This window comes from Morus notabilis, unplaced genomic scaffold (assembly GCF_000414095.1).
Source record: "Morus notabilis unplaced genomic scaffold, ASM41409v2 Scaffold732, whole genome shotgun sequence".
Lineage (NCBI taxonomy): Eukaryota > Viridiplantae > Streptophyta > Magnoliopsida > Rosales > Moraceae > Morus > Morus notabilis.
This window is the reverse complement of record NW_010362186.1, coordinates 277,434-299,868: the sequence shown is the minus strand read 5'-3', so window position 1 is coordinate 299,868 and position 22,435 is coordinate 277,434. Positions and strand designations below refer to the sequence as shown.

General features: G+C 34.7%; 4 protein-coding genes across 4 annotated transcripts; 3 read left to right on the top strand and 1 right to left on the bottom strand.

Annotated features, from left to right (window-relative positions):
- Window positions 1-6,618: 6,618 nt before the first annotated feature.
- LOC21394834 (protochlorophyllide reductase) lies at window positions 6,619-9,163 on the top strand. Its single transcript, XM_010101274.2, has 5 exons — window positions 6,619-6,826; window positions 6,936-7,022; window positions 7,539-8,073; window positions 8,277-8,635; window positions 8,729-9,163. The coding sequence occupies exons 1-5, from the start codon at window positions 6,773-6,775 to the stop codon at window positions 8,882-8,884; spliced, it is 1,191 nt and encodes a 396-aa protein (XP_010099576.1). The 5' UTR covers window positions 6,619-6,772; the 3' UTR covers window positions 8,885-9,163.
- Window positions 9,164-10,788: 1,625 nt separating this feature from the next.
- LOC21394833 (protein STABILIZED1) lies at window positions 10,789-14,095 on the bottom strand. The gene has a single exon (XM_010101273.2). It carries the CDS (start codon window positions 14,019-14,021, stop codon window positions 10,947-10,949), a length of 3,075 nt encoding a protein of 1,024 aa, XP_010099575.1. The 5' UTR covers window positions 14,022-14,095; the 3' UTR covers window positions 10,789-10,946.
- A 2,272-nt stretch (window positions 14,096-16,367) lies between these two features.
- On the top strand, window positions 16,368-19,195 carry LOC21394832 (probable polyol transporter 4). Its single transcript, XM_010101272.2, has 2 exons — window positions 16,368-16,753; window positions 17,435-19,195. The coding sequence occupies exons 1-2, from the start codon at window positions 16,525-16,527 to the stop codon at window positions 18,796-18,798; spliced, it is 1,593 nt and encodes a 530-aa protein (XP_010099574.1). The 5' UTR covers window positions 16,368-16,524; the 3' UTR covers window positions 18,799-19,195.
- Window positions 19,196-20,879: 1,684 nt separating this feature from the next.
- On the top strand, window positions 20,880-21,519 carry LOC112092194 (clathrin light chain 1-like). The gene has a single exon (XM_024167658.1). It carries the CDS (start codon window positions 21,097-21,099, stop codon window positions 21,463-21,465), a length of 369 nt encoding a protein of 122 aa, XP_024023426.1. The 5' UTR covers window positions 20,880-21,096; the 3' UTR covers window positions 21,466-21,519.
- Window positions 21,520-22,435: the final 916 nt, after the last annotated feature.

The following is a 22,435-nucleotide window of genomic DNA, read 5'->3' as shown; positions in this document are numbered from 1 at the left end:
TCTTTCATATCCTACTAAAAAATTCTCATACTTTAGAAAGACTCGGTCTTGTACTAGTGCTACTAATTTTTTTTAGAGACGGTAACTTTAATCTCAACTCTTATGTACTAATTGATATGATATATATGAGTTGTTATTTTTTAATTTAGTAGGTATTTAAAACATTATCACGTTAATTAATAAAAAATATTACATTTATTAATAAAAAATAATAATAACTCACATATCACAATCACTTATTATATAAATATATATTTGAGTTGGTGTCCTTAACATTAATTTATTTGAGCACTTCCTAAATAATGAAGCTCTTAATTTTGGATCATTTGGGGGGAGGACATTTGAGATGATAATATCAAAGGAAAAGGGTGGGTGCGTAGGCCTTATCGACAAGTCTTCTCAAAAACAAAAATAAGAAAACAAATAAGAAAATTAAAGTCCTACACGTTTTTGTGCAGTAGTCCGGTGAGATCTTATCAATAGTTTGGCTCATTAAGATTTTTTTTTTCTTTTCTCCTCAAATTATAATGTGTTTTTTTTACAATACAAATCACGAGTCAAGTTTTTTATGTAAAAAAAAAAATACTGTAATAAAAAAATTAAATTTAAATTTATGTGAAAAAAATACTACAATAAAAGAGTTTAACTTGTAATTTAAATTGAATATTTGTGGAATCATCACGTTTAGGAATGAGATTCCTTCTTTTCAATCTTCTTTGTATATTTATATTGTTTCTCACTCCGAATATACCTACCAGAACTGTTTTAATTTATCAAGTTTGCATTTCAGTAAGATTTAAAACCCATTTAGTTCGTTAATTTGAGTTTTTAATTTAAATTGAGATGTAATTTTATATAAAAATTTTTATTATAGTAAAAAAATAAAATGTGACTATTTTTAAAAAAAATTTACTATAATAAAACTCAAATTTTAAATTCAAATCAATAAAATTACGGAACCTTAAAAAAATTCTCGACAAAGGAGGAAAAACAAAGCAGCATTTACTTAAAGGAACAGCTTTCCACATCAAATTGTTTTGACTTACTTTTACGATTAGGCAATTGACTAACATGATGGGCATAGGTGGGACCTACTCACCGGCCCATGAGATCACAGACCAACTTATCTTATTTGTGACGGCACGATAACAATGAGCTTTTAATGATAATTAGAAGACATGATATGATTAGAAATGGTCTTACTAATCTAACACTAATGATACCCATAATAGCATTATTCATTGACAAAATATCTAAACTAGTGGTGGGGGTAACTCTTGGATTATTTAACTAATCCTATCATTTTAAACCAAACCAAGAAATTGATATTGTATTTAAGCACAATATACGGATATAATATAAATTACTACATTACCAGTTCTACTTGGTCGGGACATATCTTTTGTTTTTTGTTCATAAAAAAAAATAAAAATTTGAAGAAATTGCTTGGGAACAAATTTGGATTTGGTAAGAACAAGAGTTTTTATAATATTGAATGAATATGATTAAAAAATAGTAAGATAAAATTTATCGCTTCAGAATTTAGCCGTTTCAATTTTTTTTTTTTTTTTTTGGTGGGAGGAGGAAGTGCGGAATAGGCATTGAACATAATTCAACCTTTAATCAGTCAAGAAACTGTTTCTATTTTTATGGAATATGGATGGTCTTTTGTGATAGAGTATCATTATCATTATGGTGTTTTTCTATGTTGAATCATGCCATAATTATTTCAAAATTTATTTAAGGTTATTTACATTTTTAACCTTATTTTTTATGTTTATTTAGAAAGTATACTATTGATTTTTAATCTCATAAAAAATATACCTTCGAATTACAGTTAATATTCAAATCTATACCTTTGTCGTTATTTTGACTTGTAAAATGACTAAATTATTCTTAGAGGAAGCTTGTATATGATGCCTATTCCTATTTCTAAATAATTATACAATTCCTTTATAAGGATAACTTGGTAATTTTATTTGTCAGTTTTGATCGAAAAAGAGTATAGATTATGAATTAACTATAATTCAAAGGTATATTTTTTATAAGATTTAAAACCGATTGTATACTTTCTGAATAAATTTAAAATATAGAGTATAAAAAAGCACTTGAAAAGATGATACTGTTCAAACATAAATGCTACTGGTGTAGCATTCCCTGTGTTAGGAATGTGCCAACAAAGTCATATTGGTGAGACTTGTAAAGAAAAATAAATTAATAAGGCATGGGTTACTACCCCCAACAAGTTAACTTTTTAGGACGAAATTTTAGTGATTTAGGTCCCGTTTATTTCATCAATTTGAGTTTTATTACAGTAAAAAGTTCTCAGAAACAGTCACATTTAACTTTTTCACTACAGTAAAATGCTCTCATATAAAATTACATCTCAACTTGAATTAAAAACTTGAATCAACAAATTAAATGGGCCCTTAATAAGTGGTATCAGAGTCAGATTAAAAAAAAAAATGTAACTAGGTACACGCTTAAGAAGTTAAATTGTGAGTGGAAACAATTGGATGAGGGGTTTTTATGGTTCGAGGATTGTTGGGAATATGTGTATTAAGTTCTACATTGACCGGACGTAAAATAGAAAATAAGTTTAAAAGGACTTTGGGCTATAGAGCTACTAATCCTCCTAATAGGTAGATTCTTTTTTATATTGGAACTCCAAGGACCTACAAATTTGAAATCCTACTAAAAAAAAATAATGGAACCGGGATAAATAAGTTAAGAAAAAAAAAATGAAAATTGAGCAAACTTGAACATTTTTTTTTCTCTGAAACAATCTTGATCAAAATGAACAAACTTTGATCACTTTTTTTTTCCCCTCTCTGGAGCAATCTTGATTAATACTTGTCTCGTCACGTATGGGGGTTCAAAAGTTAATTTTATCAAGAAAAAAATAACAAATCAAGATTTAAGTATGAAAAAGACCAATCGTAGGACTGATAAATGTTGAATCGATGGTCTTGTCTAATATATTGTTACAGTTTCAACCACTAATTTTTCATGTTTTCATATCAATTTAGCGAGATTTTTTGATGCGTCGGCATATTAATAAGTTAAATTTTTTTAAGCGTTAAATTTACGTATTTTTTTATTTTTACATGTTTTTATATAAATTTAACAAACAAAAAATCTGACTAACCAATATGTTGACGTACCGAAAAAAGTCTGCTCAATTTATAGTCTTATTGCCTCTTCTATAACTGAATTTTGGCCTCACAGAAATGGTACTAGGTAGCTAAGACTGATTAGGTAAATTGAATAATTGATATTGGAAAAATTGGATAAAAGTTGATCATCTACACCTAAGTTTGAAAATTTTGATACAATCACTTCAATTGATAACATTGCTGGAAAACTTGAATGCAGTGGTCAACGAGTCTCTCACACGCGCCAATAAGGGCAAGGCTGGGGAAAAAGAAACAACTAAACAGAAAATTAAAAAGAAAATGAAGCAAGGTCGAAGAAGGCCATCAAATCAGCCGCTTGAAGATCTTGAAGATGCTCAAATTCATTTTTTTTTTTTTCAAGGTAACATCAAATATATTATAGTTCATTCCTTATTATAATTGAGCTCATAAAAAATAGAAGAGCACCCTAAAAAAAAAGTAAAAAAGACAAATATTCTGAATCTGAATTTTTAACTTTTATTATTGATTAATATGAATATCCTTCTCTAGCTCAGCCCTTGAGATTTTGCAATCTCAAAATTCAAGCACATCCCAGTTAAAAAAAAAAAAAAACCTTAACACATGACAATCGCAGCTACACATAGGCCCCAAACTTGTGACTGTTCACCACCTGCAGGCGTATAACATGAAAAAAAAAAAATAATAATAATAATAAAACAAAAACATAAATAAAAATGAAAACAAAAGTAAAAATGAAAATAAAAATAAAAATGTAAAAAAAATAAAACAAATTGAGATTTTAGATCACGATGATCATCACCACAATCATCGCCGATAAAGGATACACTTTTTAGCGAGAACAAAGTTGTCACTAAAGGGTCTATTTTTGTAATTATTCAATTTTGCGGAGTTGAATAATAAGGTGACACTACAGGTTTTAACGGTTACAATTTTTGCAGAGTTACAGTTGAAAAAAAAAAGAATTTCTCTTTTTAGAAATATCGAGGTTCTTTACTTATCAACTATCAAATTTATATTATTTTTTAATTTAATTTGATAAGATTTAATACACATTTGATAGCTAATAAACAGTGAATACCGGTGTTTTTTTAAAAATAACACCAAAGAAAGTCCTTAAAAAATAAAGATTATAAAATAATTTTTTAATCATTATGTAATATTTCATTAATTAATAATTATTATTATATCACAAAATAATATATTACCTTCAAAAAATTTTATTACAAAATATTAGATACTAATTGTTCACAAATAAAAAAAAAACTATAATATTTCACCCAAAATGTCATCCGCCATTAGTTGCCTCTAATAATTAGAATCACAAGTCCATAAAACTCATTGTCATTTAGAATAACAAGAAACTGTTGGAGATAGGGAAAGTCAAACTTTATAGACTCCCATTTTTATAAATATTTAGCATTGTTTTTTTCATGACTCAACTTAAGTTTTATTATATACAATGCTTTTAAAAAAAAAAATTAAATTCAACTTTTTTACTACAATATTTTTCTCTCACATATACAATTCAAATTAAGAATTTGAATTGTGAAACAAACATACCTTTAGTTTTTGTAAGGTTTTTACCTTTCAATTATATCTTATGGTATTGGTTAACTTGTGTTCAATGCAAAGATTATATTATTCTTCATATAAAAATGGTATTCATTTCTATAGCTTCACACTCAGAGTATCTTCAATACAATGTTATAATTGATGTGTCAATTATAAATTTAGTATTTGAGTGAAAACACTCTCCAATGCAATGCTATTTATTGTGTCAAATTTTTCATATGTTATACTTTGTGGTAAATATCTCACTAAGTCTAATATATAGAAAATTTGGCATTTGATTATTATTAGTTGAAATGTTTTATCTTTTCATGTAATCATTTCAACTTTTGTATTTCTTAATTATTTTAAAAATAAAAATTTACTTTTACAACTTTTAAAACTTAATAATTATGAGAAAAACTAGATTTGACATTTTAAATAACATTATGCATTGAAGTAAAAATAAAAATAACATACCATATCATACTTTTTGATGTTAAATATACAACAAAAATAGTAGAAAATATGCCAATATGAAAAGCTTAAGGAAGTATATAGGCCAATTTTTAGTTATAAAAATTAATAGGCCATAACTTGTCAAGTTATGGTTCATAACCAGATAAGTTATGGACAAACTTGTCAAGTTATGGTTCATAGTCAGACAAGTTATAGACAAAAACCGTGATTTATGGACAATAACTTATCAAGTTATGATTCATAACCAGACAAGTTATGGACGAAAACAGTAATTTGGCCTATTTATTAACTTATGTAAACTATTTGCCTATTAATTTTAATTCATCTCAAGTATTGACATATTTTCCTATTTCTCATAATATACAATTGACATTAACTTTTGCATTGAAGATGGTCTCATAAAGTGGTGGGTCTTACCTAGGGCTGTTCATCATCCCACAAAACTCGCAGGCCCAACCCACCTCACCCCAACCCAACCCGAAAAATGTAATTTCTAGTATTAAATTTTTTTTTTCTACTCATTCAATGTCTGGCCCGAAGTTTTGGGGTGGGGTGTGGGTTGGGCCTATAATGGCCCGCACACTCCAACCCAACCCGCACACTCCAACTCAACCCGCACTCTAACTTGCCTCTTTTAATATTTAATCCTAGACAGACAACTCATTTTTACTCTCTAGTTTCTTCATGTTTGAATTAAGTCTCTATGTTTGCTTTATGTTAAAGATAAATTTATGAGTGTAGACTAATTTTTGTTTGATGTTGGATGGACTACTTTGCTTTATGTTTGATGTTGTATGAACTACTTTATTTCATGTTTGATGTTGGATTGAACTTTGAATTTCTATCTGTTTGAATGTTGGAGTTATTATTTCAATTTGATGATGAACTTTGAATGTTAGATTGAACTTTGAGTCTTTAATTCTTTGAATGTTAAAACCGACCACCTAACCCACTCCGCACCGCCCTAATCCAACCCAAATATCATCAGGTTGTGAAATTTTTTTAACATCATTGGGGCTAAATATGTCCAATCAGCACCTTTTGGAACGGGGGAAGAAAAATTCCTAACCTGCACTAACCCAACCCATGAACAACCTTAGTCTTACCTACCCACCTAACAAAACTCACTTCATTTGTATTAGTGTGTTCATTTACACTCTAAATTATAACTTAGGTTATATGAGAAAAAAATATTATAATATAAAAAATAAATTAAATTTATATAAAAAAAATATTAATATAATTTAAATCATAAAATAAATACGGTTTAAGTAGCGGGGTTTTAACCCTCATTGAAATGAATAGGTAGGCGCTTGTTCATAAATTCTTGATCTATTAGAGAGCTCAAGATGCCACCCGACAATAAAGTATAAACAGAACCCATATCATACGTTACATATCAATGAGAATCCAAAACTCACAATCTGATTGGTTGGGAAAAACCCAGGTGGCATAATTTGTCAGCAATCCAAAACTATCCTATCCGACCTCGCACGAGAGATGAACACATTGAAAAATGCAAAGCACCCAAATTCAACAATATCCTTCTCCAACACTCTCAGCCAATTAGTGCCTCATTTGGACTCATGGCTCTCCAAGCATCCTCGTTACTTCCGACCGCTGTCACCATCCACAAAGGGGTAAACAAACTTGTTTTTAGCTCTTTTAGCTAATTTTTAAGCTAGTTTTATTTGTTCAGCATCGATTCTCTCGTCTCTCTTGTGACTCATGTAAGGGACTTCTTTACAGGGGAAACCCAGTTTTTCTTTTAAGGATGTGGGTTTCTTTGGAGATTCAGTGAGTGATTATATCAGAGCTGAATACAAGTCTTCTCTGGTAAGTAGGTAGCATGTTTTATTATGTTGTTTTATCACACTATTAGCTTTGGATACAACGTTAATTAGTATTCATGGCCAAATCCATTTCCTAGAAGTTCATTATAAATGAAGTAGAGCTTCTTATGAGAATTGAAGTAACTTTAACTGTTCGAAATATCTGTATGAAGCTTAATTAAATTAAATGGTATCAGCAATGAAGAATGTATAAAGGTTTATTTTCTGTTCAAAAAACCTGAAAGAAAAATGACTAAAATTTCAAACTGAAATTAACAAGCATGAATTTTGTTTCTCAATCAACCGAACTGAAGTCTTTAATTTGTGCAATATCTTAGTTTTGATTTGAGTATACAAGGAAATTACAGAGTTAATTATCCAACAGAAAATGGGCTTATATTTGATTTCAGTGGAATATGTGATACTAGTGAGGATAATATAAATTTCCCTGGGTTTAAATTAGTATTACAAAGATTTCTGATTTTTCTCTTAAGGATTTTTATCACACTATCACATGCAGGTTTTAAGAAATAAGGCTCTACAAGTTAGACCCATTAGAGCACAGACGGCAACAGCAAGTCCTGACATTGAGCAAGCTTCACCAGAAGAAAAGAAGACTTTGAGGAAAGGCACTGTAATAATTACCGGAGCATCCTCTGGACTGGGTCTAGCCACAGCCAAAGCACTTGCGGATACGGGGAAATGGCACGTAATTATGGCGTGTAGGAATTTCCTAAAGGCGGAAAAGGCCGCTAAATCAGTTGCCATAGACAAGGAGAATTACACCGTTATGCATCTCGATCTTGCTTCTCTTGACAGTGTGCGGCAGTTTGCAGACAACTTCCGCCAATCGGGCAGGCCACTCGATGTGTTGGTTTGCAATGCTGCTGTATACTTGCCCACTGCAAAGGAGCCATCTTACACTGCTGAAGGATTCGAACTCAGCGTGGGGACTAACCACCTCGGTCACTTCCTCCTGGCACGGCTGCTTCTTGATGACTTGAAAAAATCAGATTACTCATTTAAGCGTCTCATCATTGTTGGCTCCATTACAGGTATTAATCTGGCTCTTATATTACACTAGCACATTAACAACAGAATCGTGGTGAAGAACTTTAAAACCTATACCATGTCAGTATTTGAAGATTTTATATCAAAGAACTTATTAGAAGAATATCTGTAATGAAATAATCTTTTAGGAAACAATAACCAAGTTTTTTGTAATGAAATTGCTGATTTTGCTACGCTGGGGCTATAGGAAACACAAACACCTTGGCCGGAAATGTGCCACCAAAGGCCAACCTTGGCGACTTAAGAGGTCTTGCTGGAGGCTTGAATCGGATAAACAACTCAGTAATGATAGACGGGGGAGAATTCGACGGTGCAAAAGCCTACAAAGACAGCAAAGTGTGCAATATGCTCGCTATGCAAGAGTTTCATAGGCGTTACCATGAAGAAACCGGAGTCACGTTCGCCTCTCTCTATCCGGGTTGCATTGCTACAACAGGATTATTCAGGGAGCACATACCATTGTTCAGGCTTCTATTCCCTCCGTTCCAGAAGTACATCACCAAAGGCTATGTTTCTGAAGAAGAAGCCGGAAAAAGACTCGCGCAGGTCAGCTTAAACTCTTTCGCATTGAACAACATATTTGCGTATGTGAATTCTTACTCGTCTCTCTGAGAACTAAAATGGAGCTTTCTTTTCCAGGTCGTAAGCGATCCAAGCCTAGAAAAATCAGGAGTGTATTGGAGCTGGAACAAGAACTCTTCCTCATTCGAAAACCAGCTATCCAAAGAAGCCAGTGATGCAGAGAAGGCACGAAGGTTATGGGAGATCAGTGAGAAGCTCGTTGGATTGGCTTAGACAAGTCTTGCATAACGCAGATGGTTTCCTTGCGCACTGTCTTCTTAAAGAATTCGTACATTTCAAGTGCAGAATCCAACAAGGAGGAAAATAAAATAAATTAAAATCTCTTGTAAATGTAGAAGGTTGAGTTATACAAGGTAGTAGTACACTATCCTTTTGTGCCAATATTTGAGGGTAGAACTTTAGTGCGTTTAAATTAGTGATTCTTGATTTTAATATTTAAAATTTTAATTTTTTGTTAGAAGAAAATACTGTAGAAGAATTAAAATTATGAATTTAAATGCATGAAAAAAACGGACCCTGAGTTTATTAATGAATCCAATTCCGTTGATTTACATGTAAATTTCAGAATCCGAGTTAAACTTGAGTCACTATTTGGTTTCGACAACTGCAGTTAGAAGCAATGGCATATTACAACCATAACCAGTACAAGACTGATTTTGCAAAACATGTCGTCAAACAGTACAAGTACTAACAGCTGAATTCATATCCATCACTTTCTGCCAGAAATTTCTCATACTGTTTCTGAAACTGTTAACTCCAAAAGAATACAAATGGAAGAGAGAAAGAGAGACTACATGTGTTCCCATGACAGCATTGGAAGAAGAAACTTCAATCAAGTGGTGAACTAAATGCATAGTATACACTATATTACCTTTTATCACCTAATTTCCTTATCTCTTGAACTAATGAGCCATGAGACCCATAATTGATCCTAGAAAACCAGCAACAAAAGAGAGTCGGTCCAAATGAAGCAGATACTAAAACGCAAAAGAGTAAGGTAGAAGAAAGAATTGAAATGGCCAAATTAGCCATTAACGAACTAAAGCTACCAGGAACGCTGCACATTTCAAAGCATAAATGATACAGGACCGCTTTCAAACAACGTATTAAGCCTTGATTATTCTTAAGGGTTTTTAGCACATTTTCTCTTAAATTTGTCGTGATTTAACAAATTACCCTCCAAACTTTAATTTTGACAAAATGCCCTCTTAACTTGTAAAATTATTACAATATTCCTTATTTTGATGATGATTGTGTTAAATTAGTGTCGGAAAAACACGTTCAACAAAAAATTTCAACATCTTAATTCAAATATAACACAAATTTTTTAATTTCTAGACTTTTAATATCTTAAATCTAGCAAAAAAATTTAAACAAATTTAATAAAATGGTGCACATTACCGAAAATTTATAAGTTTGGGAGTTAATTGTTAAAATTAAAAGTTTAAGGGTAATTTGCTAAACCATAATACGTTCGGGACGCAATTATGCTAATAAACCCTTATCTTATTCAAGTGGTAAGAGCCGCTTCTCTTTTAAAGCTAACTCAGCAAGAAAGCCTAAGTGAGAGTAGAGATACAAGCATCAATTGACAAACGTGATATTTATGTATTTATTTCACTAGAAACATAAACAGTAACGGCTCCAAGGAGATGAAGGTAAAAGGATAAATAAGAAAAAAGAAAAAAATCTTACGAGGGATTTTTAAAAAAAATAAGGGAACCTTAGAGGGAATTTTGAATTAACTGACAATAACTGCAGCAGAATAAAGCAAATAACAGACAAGCAAAGTAACAAATTGAATGAAAAGACATTTCCATATAACCAGTGTAAGCAAGTGGCAACAGAAATGAATTTGAGGAAGAATCTAACAAAGGGAGACTTAGAGCCCGTTTAGTTCATTTATTTGAATTTTTAATTCGAGTTGAGATTCGACTTTATGTGAGAATTTTTTACTGTAGTAAAAAAGTTATATGTGTGTTTCTGAGAGTTTTTTACTGTAACAAAACTCGAATTCTAAACTCAAATCGGTGAAATGAATGGAGACAAGCAATTGCAGAAACTAAAAATTGAAATATAATAGAATAAAAACATAAATATAAACAAGAACGCAGAGATAATAAAACAAAATAGTGTCATAACATCTAAAGAAAAACACAGCACCTCCTTTAAATCTGAGCTGTCGTTAATCATCAGAGTAGTTGTTGACAACAAAGTAAGGAAATATGCAAATCTCGTAGGTCCAAGAGAGAAGAAGCAAGAAGATCTATAACCTTTAATGTTTATTATTTTCAGCTGCACTCTCTTCCTTTCCAAAGGCGACTACTACTTTCTTCAAAACTGCTTCAATTGGTTGGTGAGAATTCTCCACAGCCTTTGATACCGCCTGCCATTTCTCACCGTGCTTTGGTTCTGCAGCAATACATTTTTTAAGCACATCCTTCTGCGTCTCTTCGTTCCCATGTTGGAGCTCAAACTTGTAACACAATGCCCAGAAATCACCAATATCCGGACCGAGCGTAACGGCCCTGTTAAGCCAAGTCCTTGCTTTATCCACCTTTCTATCATGCCAAAACAACTTGGCCACAGCAGCAATGACATGAGGATCGTGGTCACATTTCTTAACAGCATCCATGCTCTTGGTTTTGCGTTGGGGACGAGGTACCATCTCAATTGAGGCCGCCCATAATATACCGCTGTTGGGACACTCCTGAAGCGCCTTAGCCATCAATATGTCAGCTTCTTTCTTATTTCCGTGCTTCAATTCAGCTCGAACTGCAGCAAGCCAGAGCTCTGGATTTTGTGGATTCTTCTTCCTGGCCATGGTAAGAACTGCACGAGCTTTACTCAGCCCATTCATCTCTTCTTCAAGCGTGGAAAGAGAAATCCAAAGCGGTATACAATTCGGGCACTGCTTCAGACCCGAGTAATAAGCCTCCTTTGCCTTTTCCAAGCGACCGAGCCGCTCCTCTAGCTGACCAAGCATCAGCCACAGCTTAAAGAATGAAGGAAATTTTTTGAGCCCTTCATCGAGCAACCTTCTTTCCTCATCCACATTACCCAATTCTCTCTCAACAATGGCTGATTTCATCCAGACTCTCTCTGTGCCTCCCCTTTCTCGGGCTTTAGCAAGAAGCATCCTAGCTCTCTCTGGCTCGTGGTTCTCAAACTCAAGCTTAAATGCAGCAAGCCAAATTTCCTCAGAATTGGGAATTGCAGCATAAGCTTCTTGGAGGATTGCACGAGCTGCAGGCACATCCCCAGCAAGCCACTTTTCCTTTGCACCCATAAGCCATAAAACTTCAGCCTGCGGTCGATAGGTTACAGCCCTACGAAGCAGAGCATCAAGAGATTCCCTGGTCCCATGGCTCTTCTCAAGCTGTGCTGCTTTGAGCCATATGCTCTTCTTGGTCAAGAACACAGTGAGTGCATGAGCGTAGATAGCTCTGGCAGTCTCAATAGATCCCCTTTTCTTGCACTCCTCAGCATCAGCAACCCATGTTCTCTTCCTATCTTCATCCTCCACGCCAATCCCAATTGTATTATGAATGATAGCTTGGCAAGTGGCAACGGACCCTGCACGTTCAGCAGCCTCAGCCTCCTTCATCCAGGCTTCTCTATCAATCTCCAGCCCTTCTCTTTGCAAAGCCCTTATACCTCTTTCAATTATCTTCCCAACCATGGAAGTATTCCCATTAGCTTCTTCCAATTTCGCAGCAGTGATCCAAATAGCAGGCTCCTTAGCCAGCTTCTCTCTCGCCCTATTAAGGACCTTCTTAGCACTGTCGTAGGTCTCCAACCTCGCAAGCGCAAGCCACAACTCAACATGCAAAGGGCAACATTCTACCGCCCTATGAAGCAAACGCCTAGCGTCGTCCTCATTAGCGAGCTCCACAACCGCCTTCCACAGCCTAACGGAATCGGGAATGTGTTCCAAACCTTTCCTCAAAACCCTGCTCTTATTCAAATCATCATGCTCCAATTTCGCCGCTTGCATCCACAACTTCACCGAATTTGGTATGGACTTCACTCCCCTAGCAATCACAGCTTTCGCCTCATCCGGGCTCGAAAGCCTACAAGCCTCCAACCACACATCCTCATTCTTGGGGCACTCCTCACACCCCCTTTTAATCAACTGTCTCGCAGCCTGAATTTTTCCAGCCACTTCCTCCAACCTTGCCGCAGCAATCCACCCCGGAGGATGCTTTGGATTCGTCTGAGTTACACTTTTTAGCAATAACCTCGCCTTCTTTATATCAGAAATCTCAGCGTCACTAGTAATTTTCATGCTCTTAAGATCAGTAAGGTACCCCTTGGGATCTACAACAGTCAACCCAGATACAGAATCCGAAAGCCTATCTAATTTCAAAGACAGAACAGTACCTCTTCCCTCGCCAACGGCCGTCAAATCCGTAACCGGAGTCTGGCCCCACGGCGTCTCCGTCCCACCAGCAGCCCTACTCTTCGGGTCTAACGCGGTGACATGTTCCTTTTCTTTCCTCGCCTTCTCGAGAAGCGTGTCTGGAACAGGCACAAAGCTCTCAAACCTCTTTCTCTTATTCCTCAACGAGTAATCCCCAATTTCGGGTATACTATCCCACTCTTGAGTAGACAAAGTGTGCAATTTCCTCTTCAAATCCGCAAATTGCTCGGTAATCTTCGGATTCGACGCTCTGTACTTCTCAATCTCTTGCTTCAATCTGGCCTCTCTCCGATCCTTCCTCCTCGAATCCATTCTCATGTCAATCGCTTCCCAGACTGCATCGGCCTCCTTATCGTCCTCATCATACTCCGCTGACGCGAACAATCCGACGTCGTTCCCTTCGAACTCATCGAATTTCTGATTCTCGTCGTAACCCTTGTCGTCGCCCTCTTCCTCCTCCTCTTCATCGCCAGGCTTTCCCCTGCCTCGACCGACGGCTGGAGCTCCAGCAGCGCCACCGATGGTAGTGGCGGAGCGATCAGGGAGATCAGGAGCGGCCCTCGCGGGACCGATATCGGACCGGGTAGTGAACCCGGTGGCACCACGGCCGAGTCCGGCGACATAGTTGGCCGGAGGTTTCGAGTTGAGGAATTCGAGGCGGGGTTTGGGGATGGCGGGAGGTTGGGTTCCGCCATGGAAGGGGATGTGGAGGGTTAGGGTTGAATTGGCACGGACTCCGATGTCGGAGAGGAGAGTGGAGTCGGTGATCGAGTACAATTGGAGGCTTTGGGAGAGGAAGAGACGTTGGAGGGGAATTGGTGTGCCGGAGATTTCATGGATTGCGAGCTTGAGGCCATGGAGAGTGGTGGTGCTGGGGTTTAGGTTTAAGGCTAGGGTTTTCTGGTTCAGGGATGTGATGAACAACATGGCAGTGAGGTTAGAGAAATTGGGAGAAGACGCGAAGCCAGATACAGACGGAGAGATAGAGAGTGAATTGTTTGTTATGGCGGTTCGAGGAAATCCCAAATTTACCCTAATGTTTTTATATACTTTTTGGACCAATACGGCCACGTTTTGGATAATTTCAATTTAGTATCATCTCTATGTTACGCTTAGTTTAATTTAGGATTTAAATTTTTTAACTCAAATTTTTTACTGTATAAAAAAAATTAAATATAATTTTTTATAAAAACTTTTAATTATATACTTTTTGGACCAATACGACCAAATTGGGGGAAAAAGTGACCTCCCTCTCTTTGTTTTTTTCAAGCCCTTTTTTCTATTCTTTTTGTTTTCTAACTCTTAATTTATTTATTTTCTTTAGTTTAGTCCCTTTTACTCTTGTTTTAATCTTTATCCTAAAATTTTATTTTATTTTATTTTTCATTTTCTTTATTTTTAATTAAAATTTATTGATTTCTTCATTTTATTTTTTTTTTGCTTCTTTTTACTATAAAACTCATTTATTTTTTATTGGTCCTTTTTGACCTTTTTTTATTTTTATCTTGAAATTTCATTTTTTTTTCTTTTAACTTTTCTCTGTTTTTTATCTTAAAATTTATTTATTTTTTCATTTTAGTCTTTTTTTTTCTTTTTTATTTTTCCTAAAATTTTATTTTACTTTTCTTTTTAATTCTTTTTACTGTAAAACTTATTTATTTCTTTATTTTAACCCTTTTTATTTTTACCTTGAAATTTTATCTTTTTCATTTCGGTTCTAATTGTGATTTATTTTTTTATTTTAGTCTTTTTTGAACCTTTTTTTTTTATTCTTGTCATGAAGAAGTCCTTTTTTTTTCTTTTTGTCCTGAAAAACTGCCTATTTTGTAATTTTTTTGTCTTTTATATATTTTTAATAAGATCTACCGATTAAAAATCCTCACTGTCCGTACGAGTTCCTATGTAGAGGTAGAAGAACCCAAGAAATAATCCAAATAAATTTACACCCTTACTACCCTTACTCAGAAAACAACGCAGACCTGAGTACACCAACTAACAACTCTAATATCAGACACAACTGTTTAGGAAAAAAAAAATCTCGAACATACCCCTCTTTGCTTGGACATTAACAAACACAAATTTGGAAGGAAGAGTCAGAAAATGAAAGCAAAACAAAATTATTGTGGTATGTTTGTTTTCTCATTCGACCTTAATTTTAAATCATAATTTATAATTTTTTATATATTTTTTTTCTCATAAAAAATACGCATAAAATAAAAATAATTTTAAATTTATGAACTAAACATCCACTTAGTCCATTGACTATTCAAAATTACAAATATTTCCCTTATCTTTCAGAGAGTATTTACAGAGACCTCAGAACTTTACATGTGACAGATGTTACCTCAAAAGAACTATTTGAATTAAGGAATTTTTTTAATAGCACAGTTTTATAGTAATATCAATTTATAGGAATTGTCTCTGGAACATCGACTCTGTACTTCTTGCAACTTCATCTCCAGAACGCAACATACCGACTCTATACCCTGAGGGAAACTGAAACACGATAATGAGGAATGTAGCTCTACACCCTCAGACACTAAAGTACTTTATCAGAAGGGCAGTTATATAATTTTACATAAATTGTGTACATTTATATGTAAAGTCGCGTATATTTAACATGAAATACAATAAATCAGTCAATATACATATTTTCATGTTATGTGTTCACTAATTACTATAAAAAATACATGTTTTGAAGATTAATATACATTGTCGTTTCTTATAATTTTATACACGACTTTATATATAAATATACACGACTTTATATGTAAATATACACGACTTTATATATAAATATACACAATTTAAACAGAATTATACAACTACCGCTTCAATCCGGCAAACAGTAAATACCAGACTGAAGACTTTACCTCAATTTATAATCATTAAATTTAATTAAAATAATATTAAATTAAAAAATATATAAGATAAACAGTTTTTCTATATAAATCTAACCGTTAAAAATAGAGGAGATTTATATCATAATTTGAATTATAATTTATAATTCACTATAATATTTTTTCTTATAAAAATATATATAAATAAAAAATAATTTTAATTTTATGAAACATCTCCGTCTTTTCTAATAAGCTCTCTTGAATTAAAAAAAAAAAAAAAAAAAAAGTTTCCTTAACGAAAAGAGAAAGTTGGGAAGTCAAGGCCATGGCTCCACACGCGATGTTAAAGCTTTCAACAGGTAAAATATGTCAAGTGGGTCTTCCTCGTTTGCTTGGAAAAAAATAAATAAATAAATAAAAAGTCCCACTTGCGGAGTTATTTCTCCCTCATTGTTCAGATCTAAGAGCCCAATTTGTGGACTCAGTCTGAAGCTCTTAAAAGTCAAAACTCTTCAAAACAAGTTCTGGGTCTGCTTCGTTTCCCTGTTTTTGGATCGAAAACTGGCAGTTCGGGATAGATAATATTTGAGATGGGATTGATGGATGTCCAAGAAACTGGGAATGGAGAGATGGGTATGTCTGGTATTTCGTTGGGGACTAAGAACAAATACAAGAGAATGGATTCTGAGCTCACAGATGATCACGATTTTGACCTTTCACAACATCACCATAAGACAGAAGATAGGGGAAGCAGTACCAGGAAATATGTCCTTGCCTGTGCCGTTTTTGCTTCTCTCAACAATGTTCTCCTTGGCTATGGTACGCATAAATGTTTTTGTTTTTCCTTGATTTATTGGCTTTCCCGGTTGTTTTCTCTTTTTGCAATTTGTTTTTGTCTCTTTTTTTATTTTGACAAAGCAGATTATGTTTGTTTTTATATATGTTCTCTTTGCAATCTGCTTTCCATAATTGACTGATATGAGAAAAAATTTCTGCCTTTCTTATATTTCTGAGAGGATATAAAATATTGTCATTACTTTGTGCTTTTTATGATATTATTAATACGTGAAGTTTGAATTGTGTGAGAGCCAATCCAATTCTTTATCATATTGCTTGCAAGTTCATTGTTATTGTTTTATATGTTTTTTTGTTAAGGAGTTTTATTAGCAATAGCAATGTTAGATGTATTTCAAGGAGCTATTCAATTTTCTGGTATTCTGTGGAATGATCAGTAACAGATTCCCCGGTTCAAAGAATAGTAACATTATGGAACTCTTTTCTTCTTCTGCTATAGCCATGCTCTTTATATGGCATCTTCAGGTGATAACCAAGTTCTTAGAAAGGTTGCTGCATTAATTTAATGCAGTTTGCTATCTATCAGTTAGGGAGAGAAACATAGATAGTCATTCTCATCTTGTTTAGAAATTTTCCACAATTACTATTGGAAAATTTTCAGCCGAAGTAAATTTCAACTCAGGTTTTTTGTTTCTCATTTGGCAGATGTAGGTGTGATGAGTGGAGCAATCATATTCATCCAGGAGGATTTAAAGATTACCGAAGTACAGGAAGAAATACTTGTTGGGATTTTGAGCATCGTTTCGCTTTTTGGTAGTTTAGCTGGAGGTAAAACATCTGATGTCATTGGTAGGAAGTGGACAATGGCCTTCGCCGCTGTTGTCTTTCAAATAGGTGCAGGTATAATGACAGTTGCGCCTTCGTTCCAAGTACTAATGATTGGTAGATTCTTGGCTGGGGTTGGAATTGGTTTGGGAGTCATGATTGCCCCGGTCTATATTGCTGAGATATCACCCACAGTTTCCAGAGGCTCTCTCACCTCATTTCCAGAGATTTTTATAAATCTAGGCATTTTACTTGGTTATGTCTCGAACTATGCATTTTCTGGCCTTCCAGTGCACATAAACTGGAGGATAATGCTTGCTGTGGGAATTTTACCCTCGATCTTTATTGGTTTTGCTCTTTTTATAATCCCCGAGTCTCCCAGGTGGTTAGTCATGCAGAATCGAATTGATGAAGCGAGATCAGTGCTACTGAAAACCAATGAGAATGAGGCTGAGGTGGAGGAAAGACTGGCTGAAATACAATTAGCTGCTGGAATTTCCAATGCAGAGAAGTACGAGGAGAAACCTGTATGGCGCGAATTGTTGAGGCCTTCTCCTGCAATTCGCCGAATGTTGGTCACTGGTTTTGGAATTCAGTGTTTCCAACAAATAACAGGAATAGATGCAACTGTGTATTACAGCCCCGAAATCTTTATAGAAGCTGGGATCGAGGGAAAATCAAAGGTACTTGCTGCAACTGTTGCTGTGGGAGTCACAAAGACTGTTTTCATATTGGTTGCCATCATCCTTATAGACAGACTTGGGAGAAAGCCATTGCTCTATATCAGCACCATTGGAATGACGTTTTGTTTATTCAGTTTGGGCTTCACACTTACTTTTCTGGGAAAAGGACAAATTGGGATTCTATTAGTTATTTTATCTATTTGTGGCAATGTAGCTTTTTTCTCTGTGGGAATTGGCCCTGTCTGCTGGGTTTTGACATCCGAAATCTTCCCTCTAAGGCTGAGGGCTCAAGCAGCGGCACTTGGTGCTGTTGGCAACAGGGTGAGCAGTGGCATAGTTGCCATGTCTTTCCTTTCTGTTTCCCGGGCGATTTCCGTTGGTGGGACATTCTTCATCTTTTCTGCGATTTCTGCTCTTTCGGTTTTGTTTGTCCACACCGTTGTCCCGGAAACAAAAGGGAAGTCATTGGAGCAGATTGAGTTGTTGTTCCAGGATAACCGCGAATGGCAAGGAAGTGAGGTGGAGCTGGGAGATGTTGAGCATCTTGTGCAGAAAGAATAACTGACTTGTCATTGGAACTAGAAGAAGTTCCATTTTCATGGGCCGAAAATCCTTCACTTACACTTCTCTGCAACTGGCTTCAAACAGGATATAGAGTTATTCCATTTTCTTCTGAAAATTTCAGATCATTGATGGAATTATTACAAGTACAGACGAGAATGTACTGGCGGATTTCCATAGAGAAAGAACCTGCTATATCACAAGAGGTCAGGTCTATGCGTTAGTTACCAAAATGAGGACGTGTAGTGATTTATGATACCACTCTTGCTCTTGTTTAGAGTTCCATTCTTTGTTTAATTTTATTGAGTTATTGTATTAAAATGTTGTTAAGGTGAACATTAATAATGCTTCCCACTTAAGTAAAGAAATCTAGTAAACAGAAATACTTTTTTTTTTTTTTTGGACTTTTTTCTATACCGTTGTATTCATTATAATTCTTCCCACCAAAAAAGAGTTTTTTTTTTTTTTTTTTTTTGAAATGGGGAATTTCATTTCACAACAAATAAATTACACAAAACACAAATGGCCCCAAATACAAATGAATTTGACTCCAAATCAATGACTAGATCCACCAATAAAGATTAAAATAACACATGGATGAATTGAATACAAGTACTGAGACTCAAATAGAGAAAGACTCACTCGGCATATAAACTTTGAGCTTGACCACTGCTCGTTAATCAACACTAGAACAGTCAATGGACTAGCCTAGTAGACTGAGACCAAATTCCACGTAATGGGGACAATCACACCACAGAATAGAGGGAACTCTAACAGGAAAACATACGCCACACTATTTACAAACGGGTGGGGGATATAAGCGGAGGACATCGCCTCCATTATTACTGAAACAAAAACACCAAAGTAAAACAAAAAAAAATACCAAAGAAGCAAATACATCAACGCCCTTATTATAACTTAAAAAAGAAAGATCCACTGACAGTAAGCCATCAGCCGTGGAATGTAAGCCAGATTTGAGTAAAGCCATCTCAGAAGGACAACGGAGAATAGAACCGCCGCCTCCTAAAGAATCTCGCCACCATACGAATCAACGCATTATAGGAGTCCAACCACCCGTCGACGAACGCGCTAAAAGCAACGGGCCAAACGAGAAATAATCATAAAAGAGTTTTGGATAAATAAAAATTACTCTTCTCTGTTGATTGGAGAAGAATCTCAACCAATACTAAAAACAAACAAATAAATAAATGAAAAAAAATAAAATTATTAGCATAATTATTTATTTATTTTCATAAAGAAATAATTTAAAAATATGGTTGTATTGAAACATTATCATACTTAATAATTTTAAATAAACTTAAAAATGACATGCAAATTGCAAATTAAAGAACAAGAAAAAATAAGCCTAAAAGGACGCGCATTAGGCACATCTTTCAACCTAGTATTACTTAATATATATGAAAATTTAAAACTATCTTAATTTTATTTTTAAAATAATCTATTGTATAATTTATTAATTACTTAATAAATTATTTATTTTACATTGAAAATAATAAAACGGATAAGTGAGATATCACGAGTATTCTAAATTTATGGTAGAGAAACCTACACTGTACTACACTAATTTATATCGGTTAATGAGACGAGAATGATAATGTTTTTTTTTTTTTTTTCAGAAAATAGGTTAGTGAGAAGACCACTCAACCTTAAATTTGTCATGTTGCCATCCCTACCTTCTCTCTATCAATTTGGAATGGGTTTGAACTTTAAAGTTTTATTTTTCTTATTTTTTTAATTAAGAGGATTTGTTTTTCTTTCCATGTTTTTTAATTTATTTTAGTATTTATTGATACAAAAATTGTCTATTTACTAAAATAACCTTATTTATTTGATCACATGTTTTTACAAGTGACCTATTCCATTAAAAAAATTAGCAAAAATGGATGAAAGGCTTTACTTATCAATATTTTAAGATTTTGAGGGTCTATTTGTGAAAATCTAAAAGAATGTGCAAACAGTTGTCATCTTTTAGAGTTTGTAGGCCAACAAATGCAAATTACTCAAAGAAAGAAAAGTACAACGCCACCGTGTGCTTCCCCTACTTCATCTCAAACTCCCTAATTACCGCGTGGCGAGTTGAACTTTCATCGTCACCTTCATTTTTAGAGAGAGAAGAGGAGACAGCAGAGAGAGACGAGTTTTTGGAAATCGAGCATCAAAATCCCTCACCTGTCCCTTCCGATCCGAACACGACGATCTCCACAATTCAAACACTGAAATCGCCTCTAGAGAGAGAGAGACATACACGGGAGCTGACAGAAGCTTGAAGAAACAAAAATGGCGTCTTTCGACTCTTTCCGCCACGACGGCGACGACCAAACCCACCTCCACGACGATCCTGCCGCTGGTGGACCCTTCGACGACGACAGTTACGCCGCCTACAGCGAGTTCTCCTCCTCCGAACCATTACCCCAAGACGACGCCGTCGCCGACCACGGTTACGGCTTCGGCATGCCTTCGCCTAGCCCGGACTTCTCTTCTCCCTTCGAATCGGCCGTTCTGGAGCCCAATGGAAATGGAAAATCCTACGAAGAAGATGTTGGGGACGATGATGATGGGGGCATTTTCGCATCGGACGAACCGATTTTGCCGCCGCCGGAGGATATGCGAGAGGAAGGGTTCGCTCTGCGCGAATGGCGTCGGTGAGCTTTTTGTCCATTTCTTTCCCTTTTTGATCTAAATAGACACGTTAATTTGGTGATCATATACTCCCGTTCGTTAATTTGATTTTCATTTCCTTATTTGCTATCTTGTTTTCCTGTTTACTTTTTCTCGAGGTAGAGGTTAGAACTAGATCTTGACCTTTTAATTGCTTATCTGGAGTCTGGATTTGAATTTATTTATGGAGGCTGTGTTAGAAGTTAAAAGATTGGACTTTTGTAGATGGAATGTGCTTAATATTAAGCTAAGTATTGGCCTTTTTTGTCTAACTTTGTGGAATTTAAGGATGATATTGAGGTTCCTTAGAGAAAAATTGGCTTCAAGTTTTTGTAGGTTTGATTGCAAAGTTCAATTTAGTAGCTCTTACTTTTCCTTTTCATGTTAATCTTAGTAGCTTAATCTTTTAAACGCTTGTGAAGTTTGACTTTCACTATCGTAATGGACGTTTCTTCCATATAAGCTATTTAACGTTTTAATTAACGCTGTCTTTTCATATGACCATTTATTTGAATTCTCAAGTTATTGGGCTCAAACACTAGGTTTTAATTATAGTTTAAACCTGGATCCTGATATATAATATAAGTCAATTTAATGATAGAGAAATGATTAGATGGTCCATTTCATGACTAATTTAACGGCCCTGCCCCTATGGGAAAGTTGTGAATTGTCTTCTTTTAAGGGGTTTGCATAGCAAAAGTTCTCTTTCATGACCCGGTCTTCTGATAGACTGATAGTGATACCGTTGTGATTTACTTATAATCTTGTAAGAATGTATCTGGTCTGTATTCAAATTTTAATTTCATTTGTATTTGTTGTGTTAATACATTCCTGGATCATTTGAGATATGGGCAAATATTATTGATTACCAATTCAAATATATGTACGACTACGAGTATATACCTGTCACCAGGTGGCTTGAGTGCAAGGAGGCTTTTCACATTTACTGAAATTTCTA